Below are 23,327 nucleotides of genomic sequence, written 5' to 3' on the forward strand. Positions count from 1 at the left end.
GCGGCGGCGGCGGCAGCCGCCGACTGCTGCGAAACATCAGCGACATCTTCGCCAACGTGATTGATCGCATGATGGGCGGGCCCGGCGGCGTCAGCGGCAACGGCAGGGACGCGGCAGGTGGCGGGAGCCTCAAAGTGCGAATGCATGAGATTGCACCGCAAGCGGGGGGGCCTCACGCAGGACGGGGAGGTCAAGCCTGCGATTCAGTGACGGCCGCGGCAGCCGGCAGCACCGTATCACGTCGCGGTACGACAAATCAGCGGGGGGACGCTCCGGATGATGGGGCAGGCGTCGGCAACCAGTACGACAACGGCGGCTACGGTAACCGTGGGGATGGCGGCGCAGGCATGTACGACGCTGATGGCAGTGGTCAACTCGTGATGAGGTTGGATGGAGAAGCTGCAGTTGGGACCTCACTCCCACGGGCGGCGGCGGCAGCGGCGTCATCGACTGCTGTACGGCGCTTGCGCAGATCAGAGGGATCGAACTTGCCTGCAAGATGGCTGACCGCCGTACAAAGCATCAAGCGGTCCGACGGCGACGGCGCCGATGGCGGCGACAAAGACCGCACTAGCAGCAGCAGTACGGCCACCGTCCGCGCTTTCCTGCCGGACGGCGCCGTTGATGATCCATTCGCCATTCCTTCATTTGTACTGCACCGCAGCCGCTCCCGAACCGCAGCGAGGCCCAGCTCAGGCTTCTCCGGCGGTGGCGGCGGCGGCTCCTGTAGCGGTGGCGGCGAATCTGTACGGCGGCACGTTGGCAAGTTTGGTCACGACACGTCCGACTCCGGCATGGCGCCGGCGCCTTCTCGCCCTTATCACCTCCTTGACATCGCCAACGTTGCGTCGTCTTACTCGTACGACGGCGGAGGCGGAAGTACGGGCTGTGACCGCTGTAACGGCCCTTGGCCATCCGCTTTTACCTCGCAGGCATTACCTTCTTCTTCTGGCCGCATAGACTTGCGAGCTCAGCTAGAGATGGCGATTATGCTTCTAGGGACAGTCTTTGGACTGGATTTGGATTTGGAATCCAAAGGAAAGATCCATTGCGGCGGATCTACGCCAGCGGCGACCGCGACTACAGCTGCGCACTCGGATCTGCCGGCGCAGTATCCCCATGGCTCTCACGGCGCCGCATCCTGCGGCGGCGCCGGCAGTAGCGCCAATGGTGCTGCTGCCGCCCCAGCCACCGAAGGTGATGGCAGCGGCGCAGCGGGTATGGCGGAGGCGCTGCTGTCGCAGCCCGCCAGTCGGCGAGTATTGTTATCGCTGGCGGATGCAGTGGTACGGCGGGAGGGCGCCGCGGCAGTACCTGCCGTACAGGAGCTCCTGCAACGTCACGGCAGCACAGTCCGCGCGGCGGCGGCGGAGCAGATCGGGCGGGTGTTGAGCTGTGTGGCGGAGGGCGTTGAGGCGGTGGAGCAGTCGGTAAGTGCGGAAGTTAAGGCGAGCGGGTGGAAGTCAGTGAGTTCTGGGATGGGGTGGAAGTGAATAGTCAATGCTCTCAACTGACCCATGGGTCGGCGAGCAGCCACAGACGGCCTATTGACAAGCGCGACGAACGAACTCCATTGCGTTTGTCAGTCTCACGGCCGACCTCGGGTCGGTCTGCGGTTCCAACTGACCATGGGTCGGAGAGGGTCCCGTGGGTCTGTCAGCGGTTCGCTGGACCTGTAGGCCACTAAGGGTTTGACCAGACGCACGGGGCTGGGTCACTTGTTCGTCGCAGGTTAGTTTACCTCGTGGGTCGTTAAGCAGACAGGCAGACCCGTGGGTCACCTGCCTAACTGCCTAACTGCCCATATTCGCCTTGACTTTGCACGTTCGGCCCTACACTTCCCTTTCCCATGCCGTTGCATTGCATTGCATTGCTCGGCAGGTCTCTAGCCTCAGCGACTCGCTCGTCGCCGCCAGCCGCCGCCTCGCCTCCATCGAGCGTCGGGCGCTCGACGCCGCGAGCGAGGGCGTACTCGCAGTTGGGCTGTTGCGACACATCTCCCGTGATGTGTCGTGCAGACTGGAGCCTGACAGCAGCGACGACGACAGCCTCTACGGCGTCGGCGTTGGCGGCGGCGGTATGTTGCACAGCGGCGGCGGTAGCGGCGGCAGTGGCGGCGGCGGCGCCGGTGTTGGCGGTGTATCGGACGAGGTCGATCTGTTGACGGCGGCACTGCAGCGCATGCCCATGGAACGAAGCCCTTTCAGCAAAAGCAGTAGCTTAGGGCTGAAAGACGAGGAACCAGAAGGCACGTTATTGGCGTCACCCTTCGCATTCGCCTCTAGGGCGCCGGCGGACGGCGCCCGTCGGCCGTCAAAGCACGGAATCATGCGGCTGATATCCCGTAACAATACAGCCGGTGACGCCGCCGCTACTGCTGCAGACGCGCAGGCACAGGCACCCGCACCGTCATTGTCGCCGGCGACGTCGGCAACGTCGCCGTCGGTGGCGGCGGCAGCGGCAGCGGCGGCGGCGGCACCTGTACGAGCACTCAGCGGCTGCGGCCGCGATCCCGGCATACTCTCACCGTTGGCCTCGGCCGCGGCTCCGGCCGCGGGCTACAGCAATGCTGCTCGAAGGAGGTCGCTGGACGCCGCCGGCTTCAGCTGGCTTCAACAGGAACGTCGTGAGAGCACGCAACTAGCAGCGTCAGGGCGCAGCGGCAGCGGCGCCATCTCTGCTGACACCGGCGCCGATGGCGCTGTACCTGATGCACCAGCACTGCCGCCGCCAGCCTCTACGGCAGCGGCGGCGGCGGCGGCGACGACGACGACGGCGGCAACTGGCTACTCTGCCCGGGAACGGGAACGCCGCCGGTCGCTCCGAAACTCCCAGGTCGGCCCAAGTGGCGGCGGCGCCGCGGAAACACCCGGGGTTCATGGCGGCGGCGCCGCTACCACCACCGAAACGAATGTGAACAACCCCAGCAGCGCTAATGGCAACACGGCCTTCAACGTCCCAACCGGTGTACCGCCCACACGAATAAGCCATTCCCAGAGCCCGGTTCTGGGCCAGGGCCAGATCCGGGGGAACCGCTTCCGGAGGGCCTCACTCGTGCTATTTCAAGCAGGTACGACAAGCGGTTCGCAGGAGCAGGTTGTAAACACATTTAACATAACAGCTTTTTCCTTCCCCACTCAGTAACCGCTTCTTTTCATCACTGTTACATACCCAAAGCATTGCCGGGCCGCAGCTTGCGGATCCCGGACGCCTGTGCAAGCGCAACCCGTAATGGGTGGATATCTCGGTATTTCATTTTTTTTCTAGCAGTAGTGTAGCGAAGGGAAATCTAGGCGGCAAAATGGATTCGGCGTATTTAATCACTGAGTTCATCTCTGCATGTGTGTGCTGGCAAAGCCAGAGGCCGTATTAGTGAGGCCCGGCGGTGGATTTTGCTTTGTTTGTGTGTGGCCAAATGAAAAGAAAGCATTACGGACGATGCTCGTATATGGGAGCTGTGGGTACGGCATTCCGTACGCCGAGTAGAAGAACTAAAGGGGACGATAACCTTTGGTAAATTTTAAAGTCTGCCACACACGACAATGGCCCTTTCCTTCCCCTGTTTGCTTGTTCTTCTTCTTCTTCTTCTTCTGCCGTACCAGGACTACTGACGGAAGCTGCCGCCGGCGGCAGTACGCTCGGTACCGCCGCCGGGGCGGCTGACGTCAGCTGTTCGTCATCGATTTCGCCGCAACAACCCGCATCCAGCCTCGCCGCCGCATGGCAGCGGCGTTCGTCCCATATTGCCGTACTGGACGACAGGGTCGTGCAGGATGGCGCAGTAACCGCCACCACTTCCAGTGCCGCCGCCGCCGCCGCCGCCGGCGGTGGCGGTGGCGGCGGCGGGGGAGGCCGCTACTTGATATCGCCATCTTCCGCTGGGTTGGCGCCTTCGGAACGACCTGGCGCGCGCCGAATGACCACCGCACGGCGACTCTCCGCCTCACAAGTCGCCCAGAGCTATCCGTACTTCCTCATCTCCGAACTGTCCAAGTCAGCCGCGATGCCGTCTGCCCTGGAACGAAGTCTCAGCAACGGTGCAGCTCTTATAAGTCCCAGCGGACGACCCAATTCTTCGGGGACGCAACAAGCTGATAGCCGTTTATGTATGATGGCCGGGTACGGCGGCGGCGACACGTCAGTTCATGGCGCCCCAAGTCGCCGCGGCAGCGGCTATTCTGGCGGCGGCGACACGTCGGTCCACGGACCTGGAAGTTGCCGAGGCAGCGGCATGTACGGCTTCGGCGGCGGCGGCGACACCTCAGCTCATGGACCGGCGATCAGTCGGCAGGGCAGCCGCTACCCCAGCCATCCAGACAGCCGCCGTGCCGGCGGAGGTGACGATAGCCGGGCCGCCAGCCGCCGCGGGAGCCAGTCGTCGCCTGCTTGGGCGGAGGACACCTGCGACTCGGGCGCGGAGTCGTGCGGCGGCGGCGGCGACGACGCTGCTGAGCCGCGTAAACGCGACCGCTCGCAGCCGCCGGGCAGAGGGTGACGTGGCGGCGTGGTGTGGCCGAAAGCACGGTCACACCGGGGATTATTTTTCCGCATAACCTTACGGTAACGTTACTTTCCCACGCTAAAAAAAAGAGTTCGATCCGTTGTAGTCAGCAGTGCGCTTGAGAAACAAGCCAAACAAGCTGCCCAGCTTGATAATAATAATAATAATAATAATAATAATAATGATGATGATGATAATAACAATAAGATAAGACATGTACGGTATTTCAGATGTTTTTTTGTAGCTGTCTGTAACCCCTGTTTAGAACGTCCACATTGCCTTGCCTATTTTTGGGAGGGCGTGCTCTAAATATATAGTATCAATTTGAACGGACCCTTCTGATGTCGTACATGCGCTGCTTGAGGACTACCGCGAAGCATGTGTCCGGATGCCATTGATATCATCATGGCCATTATGTACTTTTGTATGTATGTACTTTTGTATGTATGTATGTATGTATGTATGTATGTATGTATGTATGTGCTTTAGACGATGTCAGCAGACGAGAATATTACGATACTGTGCGTATGGCGCTTGCTGGGCCATGTCGTACAACATCAGCCTCTTGCTCCTGCTGCTGCTGCTGCTGCTGCTGCTGTTGTTGTGTCTACGATACTCTCCCGCGTCATCCTTTTTCTCATGCAGCGCTATACGCATGAGCTACGAAACTTTGAATGGTATGGGAACCTCGCAAACATGCCGTTTTTGCACCCACCATCATAATCCAACGTTATAAAACCCAACCCCTGTGAAGATAGAGAGAACAGAAGGTGGCAAGCTTGTGCAGGATGGCGGTAAACATCAGAACATGATGACCTGGAACATGCACGGCTTGTGATCCACACGGTATTTTTTGGAGAGTTTCAGTGTGCGCGAGACGTCTTGTGCGGCTGTAACGTAGTAGCTGGCCTCTTAAAAGGCCTCTTAAGATGCTGGCGGCGTAGTCCAATGCTTCATCTTGTGACATGGCGTCTGTATGTGCGCCCCTGATTGTGTCTTTGAGCGAAGGGAATCTTGCTTACGAGATGACTCAGTCGCACGAAGGGACGAAATGAAAGATAAACGACCGCTCAGATGCAAGGGATGTACGTCCGTGTGCGTGCGTATATGTCCTTCCCTAGCTTGTGCGTGTTTTCACGGAAGCCCGGTGGCCCGAAGGAGAACCGAGTGGTTCAAGTATTACTTTGTTGTAAAGCGAGAAATTAATTACCGAGCGTATGACATTCCGCACGTTTACTTGGAGGTTTTGATTCTTGAACAGCAAGGCTGGGATTAAAGGGCGGGAGGCGTTCAAGATCGTTAAGTTGTTGCGAGAAATGTAATAAGAATAATATATGGGATGATAAGGGTTAATAATAGAATATTTTTAATAATGTAAACATGATATGGAATATATGATCAGGAATGTTAAATATTGGCCTATGCTTGATGCGGCTTTTGCTTACGTTGTCGCTGTTTCATGCGGATGTGCTGAGAGGTTTTTTTGCTGTTGCGGTGGATTAAGTGCAGTTGAGTGGCACAAGGGAAGATAGAGGCCAGATACCGCATTTGTTGTACATCGTGTGTAGTACGGTATCGTACACGCCGGCTTTTGCCGGTTTGTCCGGGGCGTCATCGAATTTGGGACTTGGCAACCCTCTGGCTGTTTTTGACAGGGTTGAACTTAGGATTTTCAAGTTTTTTTCCTTAACTGTCACTCGGTGAGGATTCAAGGTTTCCGTTGCCGGTTAGTTGGTTACCCTCCATCCGGAGTTGGAAAAGTTAACGTCCACACAGCACTCACGGTATGCAGATGGTTCATGACTGTCGCGCACAGAACGTACTCGCAGCGTCTGCTCTTGCTGTTGAATTTCATAACAACGCCTAGCCCTGGTGTTGAATTTACACTTGGTGTAATCGCTGGGTTACGTTAGCCGGGGGTTGGTAAAAAAACTAAATCTGGGGATGCAGAACCTGCAGTGCAATTGCCCGGTGGACTACACGCCAAGGACAGGTGTTGTATCCTGTAGGGCGTACCATCACGGGAGCTGCATCCACCGAACGGTGTGCTTTTCTTATCACTTGTAGTCGTGATATGACAAATAGGTATCGAGCACGGATCCCAGTTCTGACCTTGGTGGATTTGAATCCCATTTGAAGCGGGTTTTACTGAGCGGGAGGTGACAACGGCCCCGCGGCGCTGGTTATCCTGCGGGTGCAGGCAGCGCACAGCGACCCTGAGTTGGCTGAAGTTGAGGTCGCCCTCCACTGCGAGAGGGGGGATAAATGTAGTTTTCTGGGCATATCACGGGATCTGCATCCGCCGATTCCGGTACCTTTCTGTAGCAGTTGTAGTCGTGATATAACAGCTGACGTCAGCCTGGTGCCCGTGTCTTCAGCGCCGCATGGCTCATAGGGCCCATGCGTCGCACCCTCCGGGTCTGGGACCTTACCTTACCTTATCTGAGGAGTCAATCAATGCTTTGTGACTATCCTAGGGTCTTCCTCGACGGGGAGCGACCTGGGAGACCTGCGCACCTGGGCGACCATTGCTGAGAACGACTGCTGTTGTTTGTCCAGGCAGATCTTACGCGGATGGCATCTTGGGGGCTCTATTGACGAATCTTGGCCATACCGGCTATTTCGATTGGTATTAGCAATACACACAGTTGTGGATAAATACAGGCGTGGGTAGGCTGTCACGACATTTTAGCGTCACGTTCATTTTACCGTCTTTTATAATCGTCTTAGGTTATAATCGGTGTGAATACGCGAATTTCGTGTATTATCGCGTAAGGTGTTTGGTTCTTATCTTACACTTCGCTGATGGACTTATGGACGAGACGAGAATGTACGCTCGTTCGCGTATGTTTATGTACTTTACTTGTTAATTGTTCATTTCTTGTGTGAATGTTCTGTCACACGGGTTATAAGGTGTTTCACTTGTGTCATTTGTGGACTATACGTCATGGTCGTACTCGAGGCTTATCTTTTGAGGGCCTCCTGTGATCGACAGTGTGACTTCGGTATTTATAGCCGGCAGCGAGCTTGGAAAAGTCGCTTTACGGCTCATGATTGGAACATGTAAAGTTCTCTGAGCTAGACAACAAGCCCTGTGCGGACCTCCCTTTTCGTAAGCCGCATAAGTAACTTCCTTCCACCAGCCGAACTCCTGTGTGGGCCACTCAACGCCCATATCCTTCACGCCGGGCATACTCAGTCGGTAAGGTAAATCTTTATCACTGTTGATTTGTTGCCTGGAGGGAATCTTGGCCCCTTTCGCGGGTTGCTATTTGCTGCGTATTACGACTTGCCCGTTCGTGTGCCGTCTAGTCAGCATTCAAGCTACCTGCAGGACTTCGCCTAGACCACCCTGCATTCCATGGCGGTGGTGGCATAGTGTATAGGCGGTGTAACGAAGAAAGATACGTAATCGCTAGCCCGGCCGCGGCGTAACATGGTGCAGACGATTGGTGTTGCGGTGCGTGTTCACAGAGGTGAAGATAGATCGTGAGACTGGTTGGGTGTCGTTCCAGTAGATCCGGAAGAGAAACCCTTATTGGAGAAAACTGCAGACGCCTGTAATGCTACAAAAAAGGCAACAAGATGGCACTTCCTTACCACTTACAAATTCCGCTCAAGTGCGGGGCCGTACATAAAAGCCGGGGGTGGCATTGACTTCGTTGCTGCAGTAACCGGCAGCGACAAGAGGCTGCGTGCTTTACGGTAGCTGCTCTGCATGCAAGCAGGGACACTAAGGGAGGTGCTCGCTGCAGAATTCGGCTTCGGGGACAGGGTGAACTCATAATTAGCTGTATAACGTGGGTTTATGCAGGGTTTGCATGGTTCGCTCAACATGCGTAGGAGCTGTCAGCTGTCACTGGCATGTATAGGCGTGGAAATCTGTGAAATTTGCTTCTTCATCAGGAAGGGCAAGGCAACGATCGCGCGTGGCACGATGGCTGCCGCAACGGTTAGGGAATTGGTACATCGGTAAGCCTATTGCGGCGAGCCGTGAGCCTCTTACCTAGGAGCCTCTTGGCTCGTTTGGGCCGTACAACCTCAAGAAGCTTGTAGTAAAAGACGTCAAGGAAACTCATCGCGGCGGCAATGCCTGCCCCCTTACACAGTACAAGGCAGGTTACGTAGTGTAGACGTGCCACATGCATTGCGATGACCGGACATCGTAGGGATTTCACATATGTTGACAGGGGTAACGATCAAAGTAAGACAGTGCAATTATTTTGTGGGCCACCTCTAATTCGTAAGGTTTTGTTTCTATCGATTTGTCCCCTCAGCTGGAAGATCAGCATTGCCAATAATCCGCACTTCGGAGAAATGAGAATGTCTGCACGACTAAGATCGTACCCATTGTGAACCCATCGGATCAATGCATGGCTATTCCTTCTATACAGTAGCATGTTCTGGTCTTGCAAGGGATCACACACACCTCATGCAAACCGGGTTTGTACGGGACCGGCTGTCGCCAAATTCGGCCCAGACGAATAACGCAACACAGATGCTTTTACTTAACTTTTACATTCTTGCATGTTAATTGGTATCGTGATGTTGTAGCTGTGTGCTGAGGCTTTGACCTTAGGGTCAAACTTTCGTCGTGGTCGCGGCTTCATGCCACTCCTCCAATCCTTGCCATACTGAAGGGTTGCAACCCTAAAAAAATGCAGCGTTCAGAAAGCAATCTTGATCTGCAGTTCCAGCAGGTAACTTGGCCCGTTGCTTCCCCCGAGTTACAGAGACGCCGCAATGCACCCACAGCTTATTTGCCGACAAATTTATGCCTCCGTTTTGTCCAACAGACAGCAGCGCAGCTTACCATCTTAGCGCTTTCACAACCTCGGGTGGCGAAACTTCGTGTCCAAGCTTGGTTGGCAAAGCTTCGGGAGCCGGTGAGCTGCGGCATACTGGCTATGTGCTATGGCTATACATACTTTTTGGTGATGGGCTCTATAGGCATTTATGTGCACTGACCCCGTCACACAATGTTAAACCTAATTCCACGTACGTACACGCCCTCTGACACTTGCCCACAGACCAACAATGCCGTCTGGAAGCGGAATCGGAACATGTACTGTGCTCTCTTGCTGGCTCAACTGCAGCAAGGACAGCTGGAGCTGCCTTTCACTACCATGCCGCCCGATGGCGCGCTGCCAAACCTACCGAACCACCTGCTATACAGGTAAAGCGAAAGATCTTCACGAGGACTTACCCATCCGGTCGCTCTGGTACAACTCTCGTCCATTGTTCGTTACGGGGCTAGGACACGAGTCACAACTCCGTTTTATCAGCACATGGCGCGTTCCTCTGGAATCTTTAGCGTCGTACACGGGGGATTGCTAGGTGATGGCGCTAGGAGCGTGCTTGTGCATGTCGGCATGTGCGATTGGGGCCTCATGAGCACGCATAATGTGATTTGGCTCCAGGCTTGATGCTCATGTTTCCCGCGGACTGCAGGGGCTTGCCTCCAAGCCACACGGCGGCGCAACCCCGGAGCAACGCCAGTTCTCCGCTGGACAGCGCACAGCACTCGCACGCAAGCCTGGCTCACGGCCAGCTGCAAGGGCTCGTCCAAGCGTTCCACAGGTAAGCAGGCGAAGCGCAGCACCTAATAGGCGCGGCGAGCACGCATAACACGGTAAACATCTCGCGTTCACATGGAATGAACATTTCACCCAGACAATGCCATGACCCTCATCTCAAGCGGCCGTATCTGAAGGCGCTAATGACGTGCACACACCCTTGCCCCGGCCCATAGCAACATGCAGGCACGTGGCTTCGATCTGACGCGCTCCAAGCCTGGGTGTGCCGGTCCTAGGTACGTATTCAACTGCGGTGCCTATCGTGCGTCATCCACTAGCTGGCATAAAATGGTAAGCAGAAGCTCCATTCGGCATCCTACTCATACATAGCCCTTGTAGAGCTCGTAAAAGCGCGAAAATTAAAGCGTGGCTTAGGATGCATTGAACTTACAAGATGAACATGCGGCAATGCTGGATCTGCTCAAGTGATGCATGGATGAGTGAACCGCGTAAAACGGATCTTTTGGCCATCAGCTATTTGCGGTGACCGTGGTGATCATTCTACAGGGAGGTTGCTGAGCGACCTGGCAGTGTGGAGCGAGCAGCACGGCGCAGCGGGGCAGGGAAGAAGCTAGCAAGCTCATCAACGACGCAGCCTGGAGGTGGAAGCGGGTGTACGGACGCAAAGGCCTCGCGCCAAGTTGAAGCACCTGGTGACGCCGCGGCGGCCCGTCCACAGAGCACCGGACGGAGCGGCTGTGGCCGCCCCAGCGCTAACCGAGCAGAGGATGCGGTCGAGCCAAATCTCTATCCGGGCGACACGGCTATGATGCAGACGCATCGCGACCAGCAGCGCGCTCCTCTAAATGCCGCCGCGGACTGGTCGGCATGTGGTCATGGTGGAATCGAAACGTACGCGGATCAGGTATGGGGATTTTATTGCAATTTTAGTGATGCCCTTTTTCTCGTCGTTGAGTCTTGCCCACGTCAACGCCATAGCTCGATCTATTTTTCCACCAGGGTAGGAAACATGGATTCCAAGACGTTTTAATCTTGGCAATGACATGTACGCATAGAGACTGAGGGCAAAGGCGATGATGCGCTGCAGAATTGCCTGTCTGCCGCAGCTGCAACTAAACAACTGAATGAACACCCTATAAACTATAGCGCCGCACTGCTGCAGCAGTCCCAACCAGGAATAGGACAAAATCCTCTAAGCAGCCCTGGCGGTGTCCCGTGCCTCAGGATGCGGACGCCGCAGCGCTCCTGGCTGCCAAGGAGGCTGAAATAGCTGCACGCGTGGCAGCAAAACGGCAGCGTCAGCAGGAGGCTGCTAGAAAACAGAGGCAGATCAGAGAGGCGGAGGAGGCACGATGTCGACAGCAACAGCAGCAACAGCAACAACGGAACGCCGCGGCAAAGGCACACCTAGACGATGTCATCTCACGCTACAGCGACGCGCGCCGGCAGTGGGCATCGCCACAAGCCGCAGATGCCGCGGGCTCTCCCAGGCCTGGTGCCCCTCCGGGTGCGGCCCGCGCCGCCTGGTAGGTTCCCTTTTTGTTTGCCGCGGAGGGAGGAGCGCGGAAGATAACGAAGCTGGCTGTGTCGCGTAGATGCAATTCCATTCGACGTCCAATCGTGCTGTTAGAATCCATGCAAGCACGGCTCATTGCGTCGGTTCAGACCAAGTTAACCCAACAGACAAGAGAGGCCCGCTAGAGGTCGCGCATATAGGGGGCCGTTTGGCACAAAGCCTGCACAGTGAGGCGCAGTGAGGCCTGCACCACTGCAGAGTACCAACGTACTGTGCAGGGCGCTATCCGTTCTTGACGCGCTGCGGGAATGTGGCGGGAATGTTCACGGTCACTGGATGATGGAACGGAGGCGGTGATGCTATCTTTTATCCAGCACGCAGTGGACTATGGACCTATGTTTCAGCTGCGCCAACGTGTCAGCGAACCGATCTATGAATAAAGGTTGTTGATGGAGCATTAGAAGCTGTGGTAGGGTTGGTAGAGCGGACAGACAACGGATACCAAAATTAAAAGCGGAGCTCTGCGTGTGGTGCTTCGTGTAGTGAATGGAGTAGTGAACCGTCCACCGTGGCATGGGCTTCGTTGTCGCGCCAGCCTGTCGGGCAAGACATCGTGAGAGCAGCATCGCCAGAGATGTTGGCCGTTTTTTTCTCTCGTAAGCACTGGCTCTTGGCACTGGCGGAGCTAGGCGCAGCACAGGGGTGCCATCGCCGCTTCAAGGGGCAAGCAGTCACCGTTGCAGCGCTGGTGCATTGTATTACGGCGCACATCGCCGCAGCCGTATAGGTCGGAGAGTGTGTTGTCTGTTGGCGGGCCAGCCGGGAAGAACCATACTGGGCGATCTCGCGTGGCGGTGGCGCGGAGGGACCTGCAACAGCGCATCCTATGGCGCCTGCAGCGCAGCGGCAACTTTCCTTTCCGCGCCAATCAATCGGCACGAGCTCCCGCTTTGCCCTTATGCAACACCCTGTCCTCCTGTCGCTCAGGACACGCCTCTACCTGGCCATGATTGCGATGTCTGTCTGTCTGGCGCATCGCAACTTATTGTCCGCCTTGCTGTTCCGAAGTTGTGAACCGCATACCCGGCCATTTTTCATGCTCACTACCCTGCGCCAAGCTTGCATTCACTTCGCTTGCGCAGCCGCATCTCAGTTAGCGTGTCGTATAGTCTTGCGGCGCGGCTTCAGCTCCGCTGTTTGTAACTTTTGCGGCACGGCTAAGAGTTTTGGTCCCCACCTGACATACATGATGCGACTCTCGCCACGTCCCCTGGGTGCCCCACACGCCGCTACCACCGCCAGGAGCCCTAACACGGCAGCAGCTATAACCGAGGGGGCAAGCCAGGGATTCATCGCCGTGACCGCAACACAGCTTCAGCGGACGAATAGCATGAGTACCAGGCTAAGTCCGGCTTCTGGAACTATCGGACCGGAAGATGGCCCACCCAAGCCCGAGCTGTATGGGCCTGCTAGCTCGGAAAAGCTCGGCCAAGACAAGGCGAGGGTGACGGCCCCAGATAGGCAACCGGATGGGGCCGCCGGGTCGCCATCCCCTGCCCCAAGTGGACAGGCAGTGACGTGGGTGGAGCGGAGTACAGCGACAGGCTGGCATGGCGCAGATGCTGGCGGCGGCAGCACCACCACCGACGTTCCCGCGCGGTTGTCCGCCACGTCACATGAAGGCACACCGACAAACGGAGCCCAGTCTATCTCCTGCATGTTTGCTTCACCGCGCAACGCGGTTCTGCCGCACTACTACCCGGCCACAAGCTGCAGCCAACACAGTGCCAGCCCTCGTCGGCACAGCCGCAGCTCCAGCCCCGCCACGTCTCCATCGTGCCGCAAGGCTTGGCCTTCACCCGACCCCGCCATCGTGTACAGCGTCACGCGCAAGATGCGCACCTCCCCGCTGGCTCTGGAGGTACTGGTTAAGGAGGCGCTGGCCCCGGTGCCCAACATTGCCGGCGCGCAGCCTAGCGGGGTTACGTCCTGTTCCGTGCTCGTTCCTCAGCCCCTCGTCTCCGAGGGTAGCGGAGGCGTGCGGAGGCGTGCTGCACCGGCTAAGTTTGAATTTAGCGGTCTCATCACATCTATGCTACCGCAGCCGCCAGCGTCGGTGCTGGCGGCGACAGCGGCGCCGGTATCCCCGTTCCAGCAATCCGGCGGCAGCACTAGCCCTCACAACACCAAGCAGCTGTTGCCGGATGCACCGCTTGTAGGTCCCCTTTTTTCTGGTATTAGCAGCGGCATAGCTGCGCACGGCGGCGAAAGTGGCGGTGAAGACCTTATCGATGCAGCTCCTTACGTACCAGACAGCAGAACCCACAATGACTTTGAGTCCCCAGGGAGCAGCCTTCACAGCGGTGGCTCGTATATCAGGACAGGGCCGATACGGGAAGAGCGCCCCGCTAACCTGGGGACGAGCGGTAATGCAAGCGGCGTCGTGATGAGCAACACCGTGGGCAGCACCGCGGGTGTCTGCGGCTCCCAACCGGCACTGGCGCTGCTGCTGGCCAGCCCACCAGCTTCACCCAGGCGGCTGGCAGCAAGGGCAGCCGCTGCCATTGCTGCACGACCGAGCCCGCGGCGATCCTCTCCACGTACGGCCCGTGCCCCGCCACCGGACACTGGGAACGTAAAATTGCTGCACAGGCAGCCCAGTGGTGATCAATCGACGGAGCGCATGCGGCGAGGAGAAGCGAAGACAGGCCCTAGGTCCGCCTCCGCCGGCGGGTCGCGCCCGGCTTCGGTGCCTTCTTCACGACGCCTGCCGTCCACAACCCTTTCACGCCAGGCCTCCTTGGCCACGACACGCCCCTCCTCAGTGCCACCCGCCTCCCGTGCTTGCACTGAACGGCGGCCAGTGGCGCCTGCCCGGTCCAGGCGTAGCAGTGCTGGGGTGTTGACGGCGGCGCCCTCCTTGCATGGTGAGCAGGGCCCAAGCACAGCGGCCGCTGCACCGATGGAACGCACACGTTCGTTTATCTCCCGTGCTCCCTCAATGCAGCTGTCCTCCTTACGCGGCTTTACCTCCGCATCCACAATGGCCTCGATGCCCAGCAGCACCCAACTGACGGAGATGGCGCGGCGCAACCTGGCGGCCAGCCTGCCGCAGAACTTAAGCTTTGCAAGCAGCTATGGCGGCAGCCGAGCAGCAGCTCGCCAACCAGGAGGGAACGGGTCCAGTGTTTCAGCCGCTGTCGGCAGCAGCCTTGGCGATGGCAGCGGCGGCGCCCCCGGTGGAAGCACAGACGCTGGCGGCAGCGGTGCCGGCAGCAGGTTGGGGGACCAGCACGGAGGCTCGGGCCTGCTACAAACGACATGGAGCAGGATGGAATCAGCGGCGCGTGACGGCCGCACCAGCCAAACGAGCGAATTTGCTGGCGGATCCTCAAGCGTTGGTATCAGTGCTTTAGCTGGGCAATACCCTTGGAGGGGGAATCGCTACGGCCATAGCAGGCTCGCGAGGAGCCATGACGGATTGATAAAGTCGGGCTCCAGCTTCAGCAACACGGACCCGAATGCAGCTTACGCCAGCGGTAGTGATGGGCTCATAGGGCACAGCGGCAGCTTCGGACGTGGCCTGGACCTCGCTGCGCACGTCGGCAGCAGTGATAGCTTCGCAACGTCGGCGCAAACGAGGCAGCCCTTGCGGAGCAGTACTGCAGCCGCCACCGCTGGCTTTAACGGCAGCCCCAGCGTTGAGACCCTTGGCAGCGACTGGATGGTGAATAGCAGTAATGAGAAGCGCTGCGACGGCTTCTCTAATCCTAGCGATGATCGCGATGGATGGAGCACACAGGCCGGCATTGCGGGCAGCTCAGGCGGCGGATCAGAACCCCTGGAGTTTGGCTCGTCCAACGGCACGGTGGACCTTCAGCAGAGCCTCGGCAATCTAGCCCAGCGCGTCCAGGAAACGCCCACGCTGCTCAGGAATATCGCTGCATCGGCACCTGCGGCGCGGATACAACCGGACTTGACCTTGACAGGCTCAGCGGCAGCTACCTCGCGCCGTAATGCTTTAAGCGCCGCGCCAACGATGCCGTCGTCAGAACCGCAGTGGCACCAGATGGGGCGCACACAAGCGCATCTGGACCGCGATGGTTTTACGACATGGTCTTGGACGGGGACTCACAGTGAGGCCTCACCCTTACGGACGGGGACTCACAGTGCGTCGCTGTCGACACGCAACACGTTTGCGCTGTCTGCTGCAGAGGCAGCGGGGGAGCTGGCGCTGCTGGATGTGGAGGGCGTGATTCAGGAGTTCGAGCGGTCCCTGCAGGTAAGACGTGAGAGGGGTTACGGGGACTGGGTGGATACGGGGCCGGGACTTGGTTTATAGCTTTGGTGGAGTGTTGATTAATCTGAGCGGCGATGAGGAAAATGGAGATGTGCGCTACACGGTTAACCTTACCAACGCGAGCTCCATAGTCAACCGCGACGTGGAAGGATTTTCCAATGGAAGAAGTATACGTTGCTAGCATCATCATCATCATCAAGTAGACGTTGAATAGGAGAGCGATGCGAGAGCCTGTAGAAATAAGCAGCGCTGTGGTGTTTCCAAGTTGGCAACATTACCGCGAAAGATGGACAATTGGGCACAGCAGGAAATTTGGTAAAAGTGCGCAGAAAAGAGCTGCTACAGGACTGGAGCTGCAGGCCGGGACCCTAGGGCTTGGGGTGGTGTCTATGCACGCGGAAGCTTAGGCGATGTTCCCATCTAGCACAGCACAACGCTTGATGTAGACAGTTGCCTGGTTAGGCAGTTGCCTGGCTCGTGGCGGCCGTGTTCGGCCGTATGGCGCGTGACGGGGATAAAGATGCCAACCTTGACTTAAGTTTCCTTCCACCTTCCACCATTCAAAGCGCCACTGCATCTCACCAACGCGCAGAACCATTTGGAGCTCAGCGGCGGTGGCGCTCAGCCCGGGCTACAGTCCGTGCACCACAGCGGTGGCGGTATCGGCAGCAGTGGCGGCAGCGGCGCGCTTTTCCCCTCCGCTGCATCGCGCCTCGCAGACCGATTCGCCCTGCACTCCGCCCTGGCGGACTTCCGCCAAGCGTTTGATCGTTTGCGCCGGCGCCTCGCGCTACATGTCAGTAACCCTGCCGTTGCCGACGCCTTGTACGGCACCAGCGGCAGTGGCGGTGCTACCGCCGCCAGCGGAGCTGGGGCACACCGGTACAGCAGCAACCCCTCGCACACACGCGGATCCGGCAGATCCGAACGGCTCGCAACCTCAACCAGCCAGCATGTGCAGCGGCGGTCGGGAGGCGTCGCTCGAGCCGGGTCCGTGGACAGCAGCCTGCGGACCGCTGCGACCAGGCGCACGTTAGGCTCCGGCAGCAACAGTGCTGATGCAGGTTTCGATTTGGGCAGCCGCCATTTGAACCCTACGGAGCGTTTCAGCAGGGTCGCTACCGCGGCAGTTGCTCACTACCGGGACGATGTGGCCTTGCTACTGTCGCGCGTACGGGCTGTGTTACGTCCCTCCTTGGACGGCTCGGCTACGGTTGGGTTGCGGCGCAGGAGCAGCGGCGCTGGTGCTGGCGCTGATCGTGACGGCGGCGGGATGGCACTGGGCTCGTCCATTAGCCGGACGCTGGAGAACCTGTCCGAGGAGGAAGAAGCCCTGCGGGAGCTGGCCTTGCGCCGGCGACTGGTTTCCGAGATGCTGCAGACTTTGGAGGTGCGTCCGCGCGATCTGCTTTGTTACTGTTGAACACAGCAAAGCGCCGGACCCCTCTGGTCCTATTACTGCTGTCACCATTCTTTGGTGTATGAGTGTCGGTAGCTTTCCAATAGTACGGCGCGTTTTTGCTGTTAAGAAAGGGTCGTTAGGAAGTGCAGAGGATTGGGCGCAGTTGTCGTGCATTTACTCGGTCGGCCGTGTGAAGTGCGTCCTTATAAGGGTAGAACAGACAAGGAGGGTCAGGAGTGGAGTAGAATGTGTGCGTCAACATGAAGTCATTATACAGCACGTAAGGAAGGAAGGAAGGAAGGAAGGAAGGCCACAGGGAGGGCAGAGGAATTCCCAGACACGTCGCTTTCGAGACCGGAGGCCCTTTTCCCCGCCAGCCAGGCCCTTCTGCCCACACTGCTCATGACGAAGACCCGCCCAAAGACCCGCAGTCAAATAAAAGCCTTTCCCCTACTACCGCCTCCTACCGCTTTCCCTCTCTGCCGCTACAGGAGTCCGCACACCAGTTGGGCCTGCAGCTTGTCACCCTCGCCGCCGGTCTCGTCGACATGCCACCGCCAGCCCTATCCCGCCTGCGCGCCGCCCTCCACGGGCACCTGGACGCGGGCCTCGCAGCCACCAGCAGCATCCTTGCCGGTAATTGCACCGGCGACAGTCGCCCCACTGGACTAGGTGAAAGCCGTCCTCGAAACATTCCGGGCACCAGCAACGCCGACCTCGGCCTGCATGGTAGCCATGACAGTGGCGAGGCAGGCGACCTATCCCCGTCCAGAGGCGGTCCCTTCGCGCGACCCGCAGCCCAATCCATCCGTGACGTGCTCGAAGCCATGTATCCCAACGGCGGCAGCAGCCGTGACGGTCGTGACTGTGCGGGCAGGTACAGCGCCCCTGCTGCACGTCATCACCGATACGATGCCGGCAGTAGTGGAGTCTCAGGCAATGGTGAGCTGGCAGAGGCGGTGGAGGCAGCCACAGCAGCTGGTACGAGCTCAAGAGGGCGTCTGAGCACCGTGGGCGCGACGGCGGCATCGGGCTCCCTGGAATCGGAGGTCCTGGGGATGCAAACCCAGCTTGCTAGATGGCAACGTGAAGGGAAAAGCCGGGACTGGCTTGGTGACATGCCGACGCCAGGAGCAGGCCCAGCTGACCTCAGCTCCCAAAGGGGGCACCAGGGGGCGATGGACAAAAGCTGGTCGCAGCTGCATCAAGACTTGGCTGGCGCTCACATGGACGCGGATTTCAGGAACGTGTACTCGGATGGGAGGCATGCGGGTGGTTCATATTTGGGCGGGGCTAGTACTGAAGCCGGCGCTACTGGCCAGCTGCCCTCGTTTTTATCGCCGCTCCACAATCCCGCTGGAGGTGCTGCAAGCGGCGTCAGAAGCGCCGTTTTGGGGACTGGTGGTGGAGGTGGCCGCCACACAGCCGCCTCCGCTGACCTGTTTGCGACAGCCTTCGCCTCGCCGGCCGTTGACATCATCCCGCCCAGCGGCTCTGCTCTTGAAGTCCTCATGATGGCCGGCGTTTCCCCTCATGCCTCTTATTCTACCCCGTCCTCACGGAATGAGCAGCATCACCTTCATGTCGCCGGTACACAAGGCACCAACCAGCCCGCCGTTTCCGTACAGCTCCCCGTCCTGGCGTCACCATCCCCGCCCCCATCAGCGTCGCTGCCGCGGCCTTCTGGCTGCAGTTCTACGGGCCCAACACCGCAGACAGGGCGTCCATCCGCAAATGCCTCGCTGCAAGGCACCACAACCGCTGCAACGCCTGGCTCAGCTTCCCATGAGCCACCGCCGCTTTCTCCTGCAGGCCGCCAGCTTACCCTGGCAGGACCGCCTGCAGCTCAAGGCCAGTCCTTGGAGCTTGGGCTCCGGCAAGATGGCGACGCGCCTGAGGAGCCGTGGCATGCCGGCGCGGCGGCACGGCAGCTGAGCCGCGAGGCACGCGCCATTTGGGCCACAGCTGCGGCCCGCGGATTGGCACGTGCGAATACATTCAGCTTGGAGCTGGCGGGAATGCGCGACGGGGCCGTCGTTGCAGTCGAAGGCGCTGCAACGGCTGTCAGTGGGGCGGCGGCCACGGTTGCAATGGCGGCGGCGACTGAGTGGGCCCGGGAAGCCAAGGAATCGGCCAGGGATGCCATTGGGTCGCAGCGAGGAGCCAAGGAGTCTGCTTTAGAGGCCCTAGAATCCGCTCGTGAAACCAAGCAATCGGTTCACGAAGCTAGGGAGATGACGCAGGAAACGAAGGACGCCGCACAGGAAGCCAAAGAATCAGCCCGTGAAGCCAGGGAGTTGGCACGGGACGCCAATCAATCAGCTTGGGAGGCTAAGGAGTCGGCTAGGGAGGCCAGGGAGTTGGCACGGGAGGCCAGGGAGACGGCCAGGGAGGCGAGTGAGAGGGAGGCGGCGACGATTGCGCAGCGCCAGGCTGCCTTGGCAGCGGAGCGGCAGTCGGTGCAAAAGGCCGCGTTGGAAGCCGCGCTGGAAGCGGCCAGGGATGTGGCCCGGAAGACTGCCTTGGAGGTCGCTACAGAGGCGGCACGGGAGGTGGCCATCGCTGGCTTGCAGGAGGCCGTGGCGGTGGGACGCCAAGAGGCACAAGAGGAGATGGAGGAGCTGCGTCAAGAGCTGGCGGCGGCACAGGAGAATGCGGCCGTGAGCTCCGTAGAAATCGAGGGCCTGCACAACTTGCTGGAGGCAGCGAGGAAAGATGCGGCCGCAAAGTCGGAAGAAGTCGACAGCCTGCGGGATCAGCTGGCAGCAGCGGAGGCAGCGGAGGCCGCCAGTGCTCTGCAGCTTCAAACGCTCTGCAGGGAGCTGGTGGCAGTCAAGGACGCAGCGGCGATGAACTCCAAGGAAGTCGATAGACTCCGCAGCCAGCTGGAAGCAGCGAAGGAAGATGCCGCCATCAGGTCCCAGGAAGTCGACAAGCTGCAGAAGCTTCTGGAAGCGGCAACGATGGCAGCGGCGGCCAGCTCGCGGCAGGTCGACAATTTACAGACGCAGCTTGAGTCAGCCAAGGCGGAAGTGGCGATAAGCTCCCGGCAGGTCGAGGAGCTGCATGTTCAGCTGGCGGTAGCAAAGGAGGAGGCCAGCACGGCCGCGGCGGCGGGCAGCAAGGACGCCGAGCAGCTCCAGCAACAGCTGCGGGAAGCGGAGCGCGCGGTGACGGCTCGGTCGCAGGAGGTAGATGAGGCGCGCAGGAAGCTTGCAGCACAGCGAGGCGCCTTGGAGGCCGCCCTGCAGGAGGCTGAGGCGCTGCGCCAGCAGCTCGCCGCGGCAGAGATGGCGGCAGTGGCCCGCGGTCGTGATGCAGATGAGCTCCAGCGGCGACTGACGGAGGTACAGGCGGCGGCCGGCGCCAGCAACGCCGAGGCAGCGTTGCTGCGAGGTCGGCTTGTGGAATATCAGCAGCTGGCGGAGGCCCGCGGCCATGATGCCGAGGAGCTGCGGCGGCAGGTCGTGGCGGCAACGGCTGCTCTGGAGCAACAAGTCCGGGAGACGGAGGCCATGCGTGGGGAGAAGGCTAGGCTGCAGGCGGCGGTGGAGACGAGCGACCAGCGGTTGAGTGAGTTGCACCACAAACAGCGTGTCATGATGGAAAAACAGGCAGTGGAAGCGCAGAGCTGCGACCTTGCGCAGATGCGGCCACATCTGGGGCCAGGGCAAGCGGGCGCGGTGCGGCCAAAAGAGGAATCGGGATCGATCGGAAGGCAGGGTGAAGCCGCGGCGGCGGCAGCAGCAGCAGCAGCAGCAGCAGCAGCGGAGCGCCAGACAGTGCAGGCCGGCGCGTTCGAGCAAGCGCTTTCCGTGGCGCGGGAGGCGGCGGAGGTTGCGGCACATGGCGCCGCCGCAGCTGCGGCAGAGCGTGAGACAGCCACGGCGGCAGCGGTATTGGCGGTGGAGGCGGCCTCCAGCCTGGCGCTCGCACGCAAGGCGCTCCTGGAGGCGTCGCAAGTAGCCGCGCCCTTCATGCAACCACCCGATGGTCCTCTCCCTCCACCGTCCGAATACAATGCTGTCGGTACTGCAAGCCAGCACCAGCACCACGCTCGTCATCACAAGTACGACCTTACGGCGGCTTCATCCCATACCGTTGTAGCTCCGGAACCGCCAAGAGGTTCTGGAGCTGAAGAAGTTGCGGGCGCTAAGATATTCCAATCTTCATCTCACGCGCCCACTGGCATTGCCGCTGGCCAAGCGGAGACATCAGGCACACTGTTACCGCCGCCGCATCCTGCTTCATACCATGCAGTTGTCTGGGAGTTGCACTCGGCTCATGCCAACTCAATTCATCACCCGGTTCCGTCGCCGGGGGGCATGGATAACGCCGGACCTCCTCGTCCCCCACAGCCGCCGATGTTGCCAGCAGATTTCCACCTCCACGATCACTCCACGCCACACGGGGAAGACCCGGCAGGCTCGCCCGGCAGACCTAGGGTCATTGTGGAAGCCCATGCTCCCGACGTCCTTCTCGACGAAGCCTCATCCCCCGCCGTCGCCGCGGCCGTGGCAGCAGTGGCAGCGATGCACCGCGAGGCCATTTTCACGGGGCCGGGACCGGCGGCGCCACCGCCGCCACCGCCGGTTGTGAACGCGCCCATTGCACGCAGTCCACGCAGGCCGGAATACGACGAACCAGACTGGAGCCCTAGGATGGCGCGGCAACGCGGTAATGCAATGCCGCCGCCGCCAGCGTCGCCGTCACCGCCGCCACCACGCGATTGGGGAACGTGCAGCTTGGCGCCCGGTCCGCCGTACGACGATCCCGACGGCAGCAGGTGTCACATCCGCGGTCTGCGTGTGGATAGTTACCCAAAGGCTGCCACCGATCCAAATGCAGATCGCAGGGTCGAGGCAGTAGCCCGTAGCGTTTCCAGTTCCTCTACTGAAATGACCCTGCAGGATTTCCGAATCCGTAGGGAGCAGTTAGCGACCTCCCCGCCCTCTCGGCTTAACACGGGGCCGGGGACAGCAGCCCGTCGCCACGGCAGCATGCCACACGAACGCAGCGGCGTGCGGCTCCGCTCTGGTGCCATCCTTACACCGGACATCAGCAGCCACGACAGCTTTGGCAGTAGCCTCGTCAGTGGTACCTGCAACGGGTCCGGCGGCAGTGCTCGCACCAGAATCGCCGACGGCGGCGTTACTAGCAGCGGGATTGGAACCAGCAGCGGAGGCATCGGCACTAGCAGCAACGGAAACGGAAGCAGGGATGGTGTTGGCAGTATCAGCGGCGTCGGGACCAGCAGCGGGATTGGAACCAGCGGCGGAGGCGTCGGGACCAGCAGCGGCACCGCGAGCAGGGGCGGAAACGGAACCATCAGCGGAAACGGAAGCAGCGGCGGGATTGGCAGTATCGGCGGTATCGGCAGCAGCAGCAGCGGAGGCGGCAGCAGCAGCAACGGCGCCATGGATGCCGGACTCCGCACGTTCCGCAATGCCGCACTGGCCGCCGCTCTGGACATCGGCGCCTGCCGGGACTTCCAGGATTTCCAACTTGCCAAGCAACGACTCGGCCTACTGGACACCTCACCGCCACCACTAGCCCCCACACCAGCAGCTGTCGCCACAAAACCGCCAAGGTCTGTTTCCACGTCGCCGCACGCACTTCCCTCACGTCCCCAACTCCAGCCGCAAGCGAAGCAGCTGCAGCCAGGGCTCCGTTCCCTGTCTGATAGGTTCACGGCCAACGGGTCATCCTCGTCATCGTCCAGCGGGTTCAAGTTACCGCAGGAGGCAGCTGACGCCCTCGCACGAGTCGTCCGCAGGGGGGAGGAGGAGGCGGAGGAGGAGGAGGAGGCGGGGAATGACCGAGGCCGGGATTTGCGGAATGAGGAGCAGGCTCTGAACCCACGGGAGCTAGCGGCACGGCTGCGGCAGCTGACGTCCCGTACGACGCAGCTGCAGCACCGTGTGGCCAAGCTGACGAGGCCGCGTGGAGAGCTACCACAGTGATGTGGGTGTGGGCAGTGCGCGGCAGAGGGGATGTCCTGGTCATGGGTAGGTGTGGAAAAGGGAGTAGCCCATGCCGGCTTGGTTTCGGTTTTAGGTTACGAGAAACGC

At 59.8% G+C, this 23,327-nt stretch overlaps 2 protein-coding genes across 2 annotated transcripts in view; both read left to right on the forward strand.

Moving 5' to 3' along the window:
- The window catches only part of VOLCADRAFT_96455 (uncharacterized protein), a gene marked incomplete at both ends in the record, with an annotated part of 8,857 nt that extends 4,362 nt beyond the window's left edge, over positions 1 to 4,495 (forward strand). Inside the window, 3 exons of the mRNA XM_002955468.1 lie at positions 41 to 1,430; positions 2,392 to 3,070; positions 3,603 to 4,495. Coding sequence (XP_002955514.1) covers positions 41 to 1,430; positions 2,392 to 3,070; positions 3,603 to 4,495 — 2,962 coding nt within the window. The remainder of the gene's footprint in view (positions 1 to 40; positions 1,431 to 2,391; positions 3,071 to 3,602) is intronic.
- Positions 4,496 to 9,159: 4,664 nt separating this feature from the next.
- On the forward strand, positions 9,160 to 23,219 carry VOLCADRAFT_96456 (uncharacterized protein; the record flags this gene model as incomplete). The annotated part of the gene is made up of 12 exons (XM_002955469.1): positions 9,160 to 9,201; positions 9,298 to 9,387; positions 9,532 to 9,677; positions 9,953 to 10,081; positions 10,254 to 10,368; positions 10,757 to 10,942; positions 11,263 to 11,564; positions 12,542 to 15,690; positions 15,769 to 15,836; positions 16,447 to 17,244; positions 17,748 to 22,346; positions 22,896 to 23,219. The coding sequence occupies 12 exons, from the start codon at positions 9,160 to 9,162 to the stop codon at positions 23,217 to 23,219; spliced, it is 9,948 nt and encodes a 3,315-aa protein (XP_002955515.1).
- Positions 23,220 to 23,327: the final 108 nt, after the last annotated feature.

This window comes from Volvox carteri, assembly GCF_000143455.1.
Source record: "Volvox carteri f. nagariensis unplaced genomic scaffold VOLCAscaffold_52, whole genome shotgun sequence".
In the NCBI taxonomy this organism is placed as follows: domain Eukaryota; kingdom Viridiplantae; phylum Chlorophyta; class Chlorophyceae; order Chlamydomonadales; family Volvocaceae; genus Volvox; species Volvox carteri.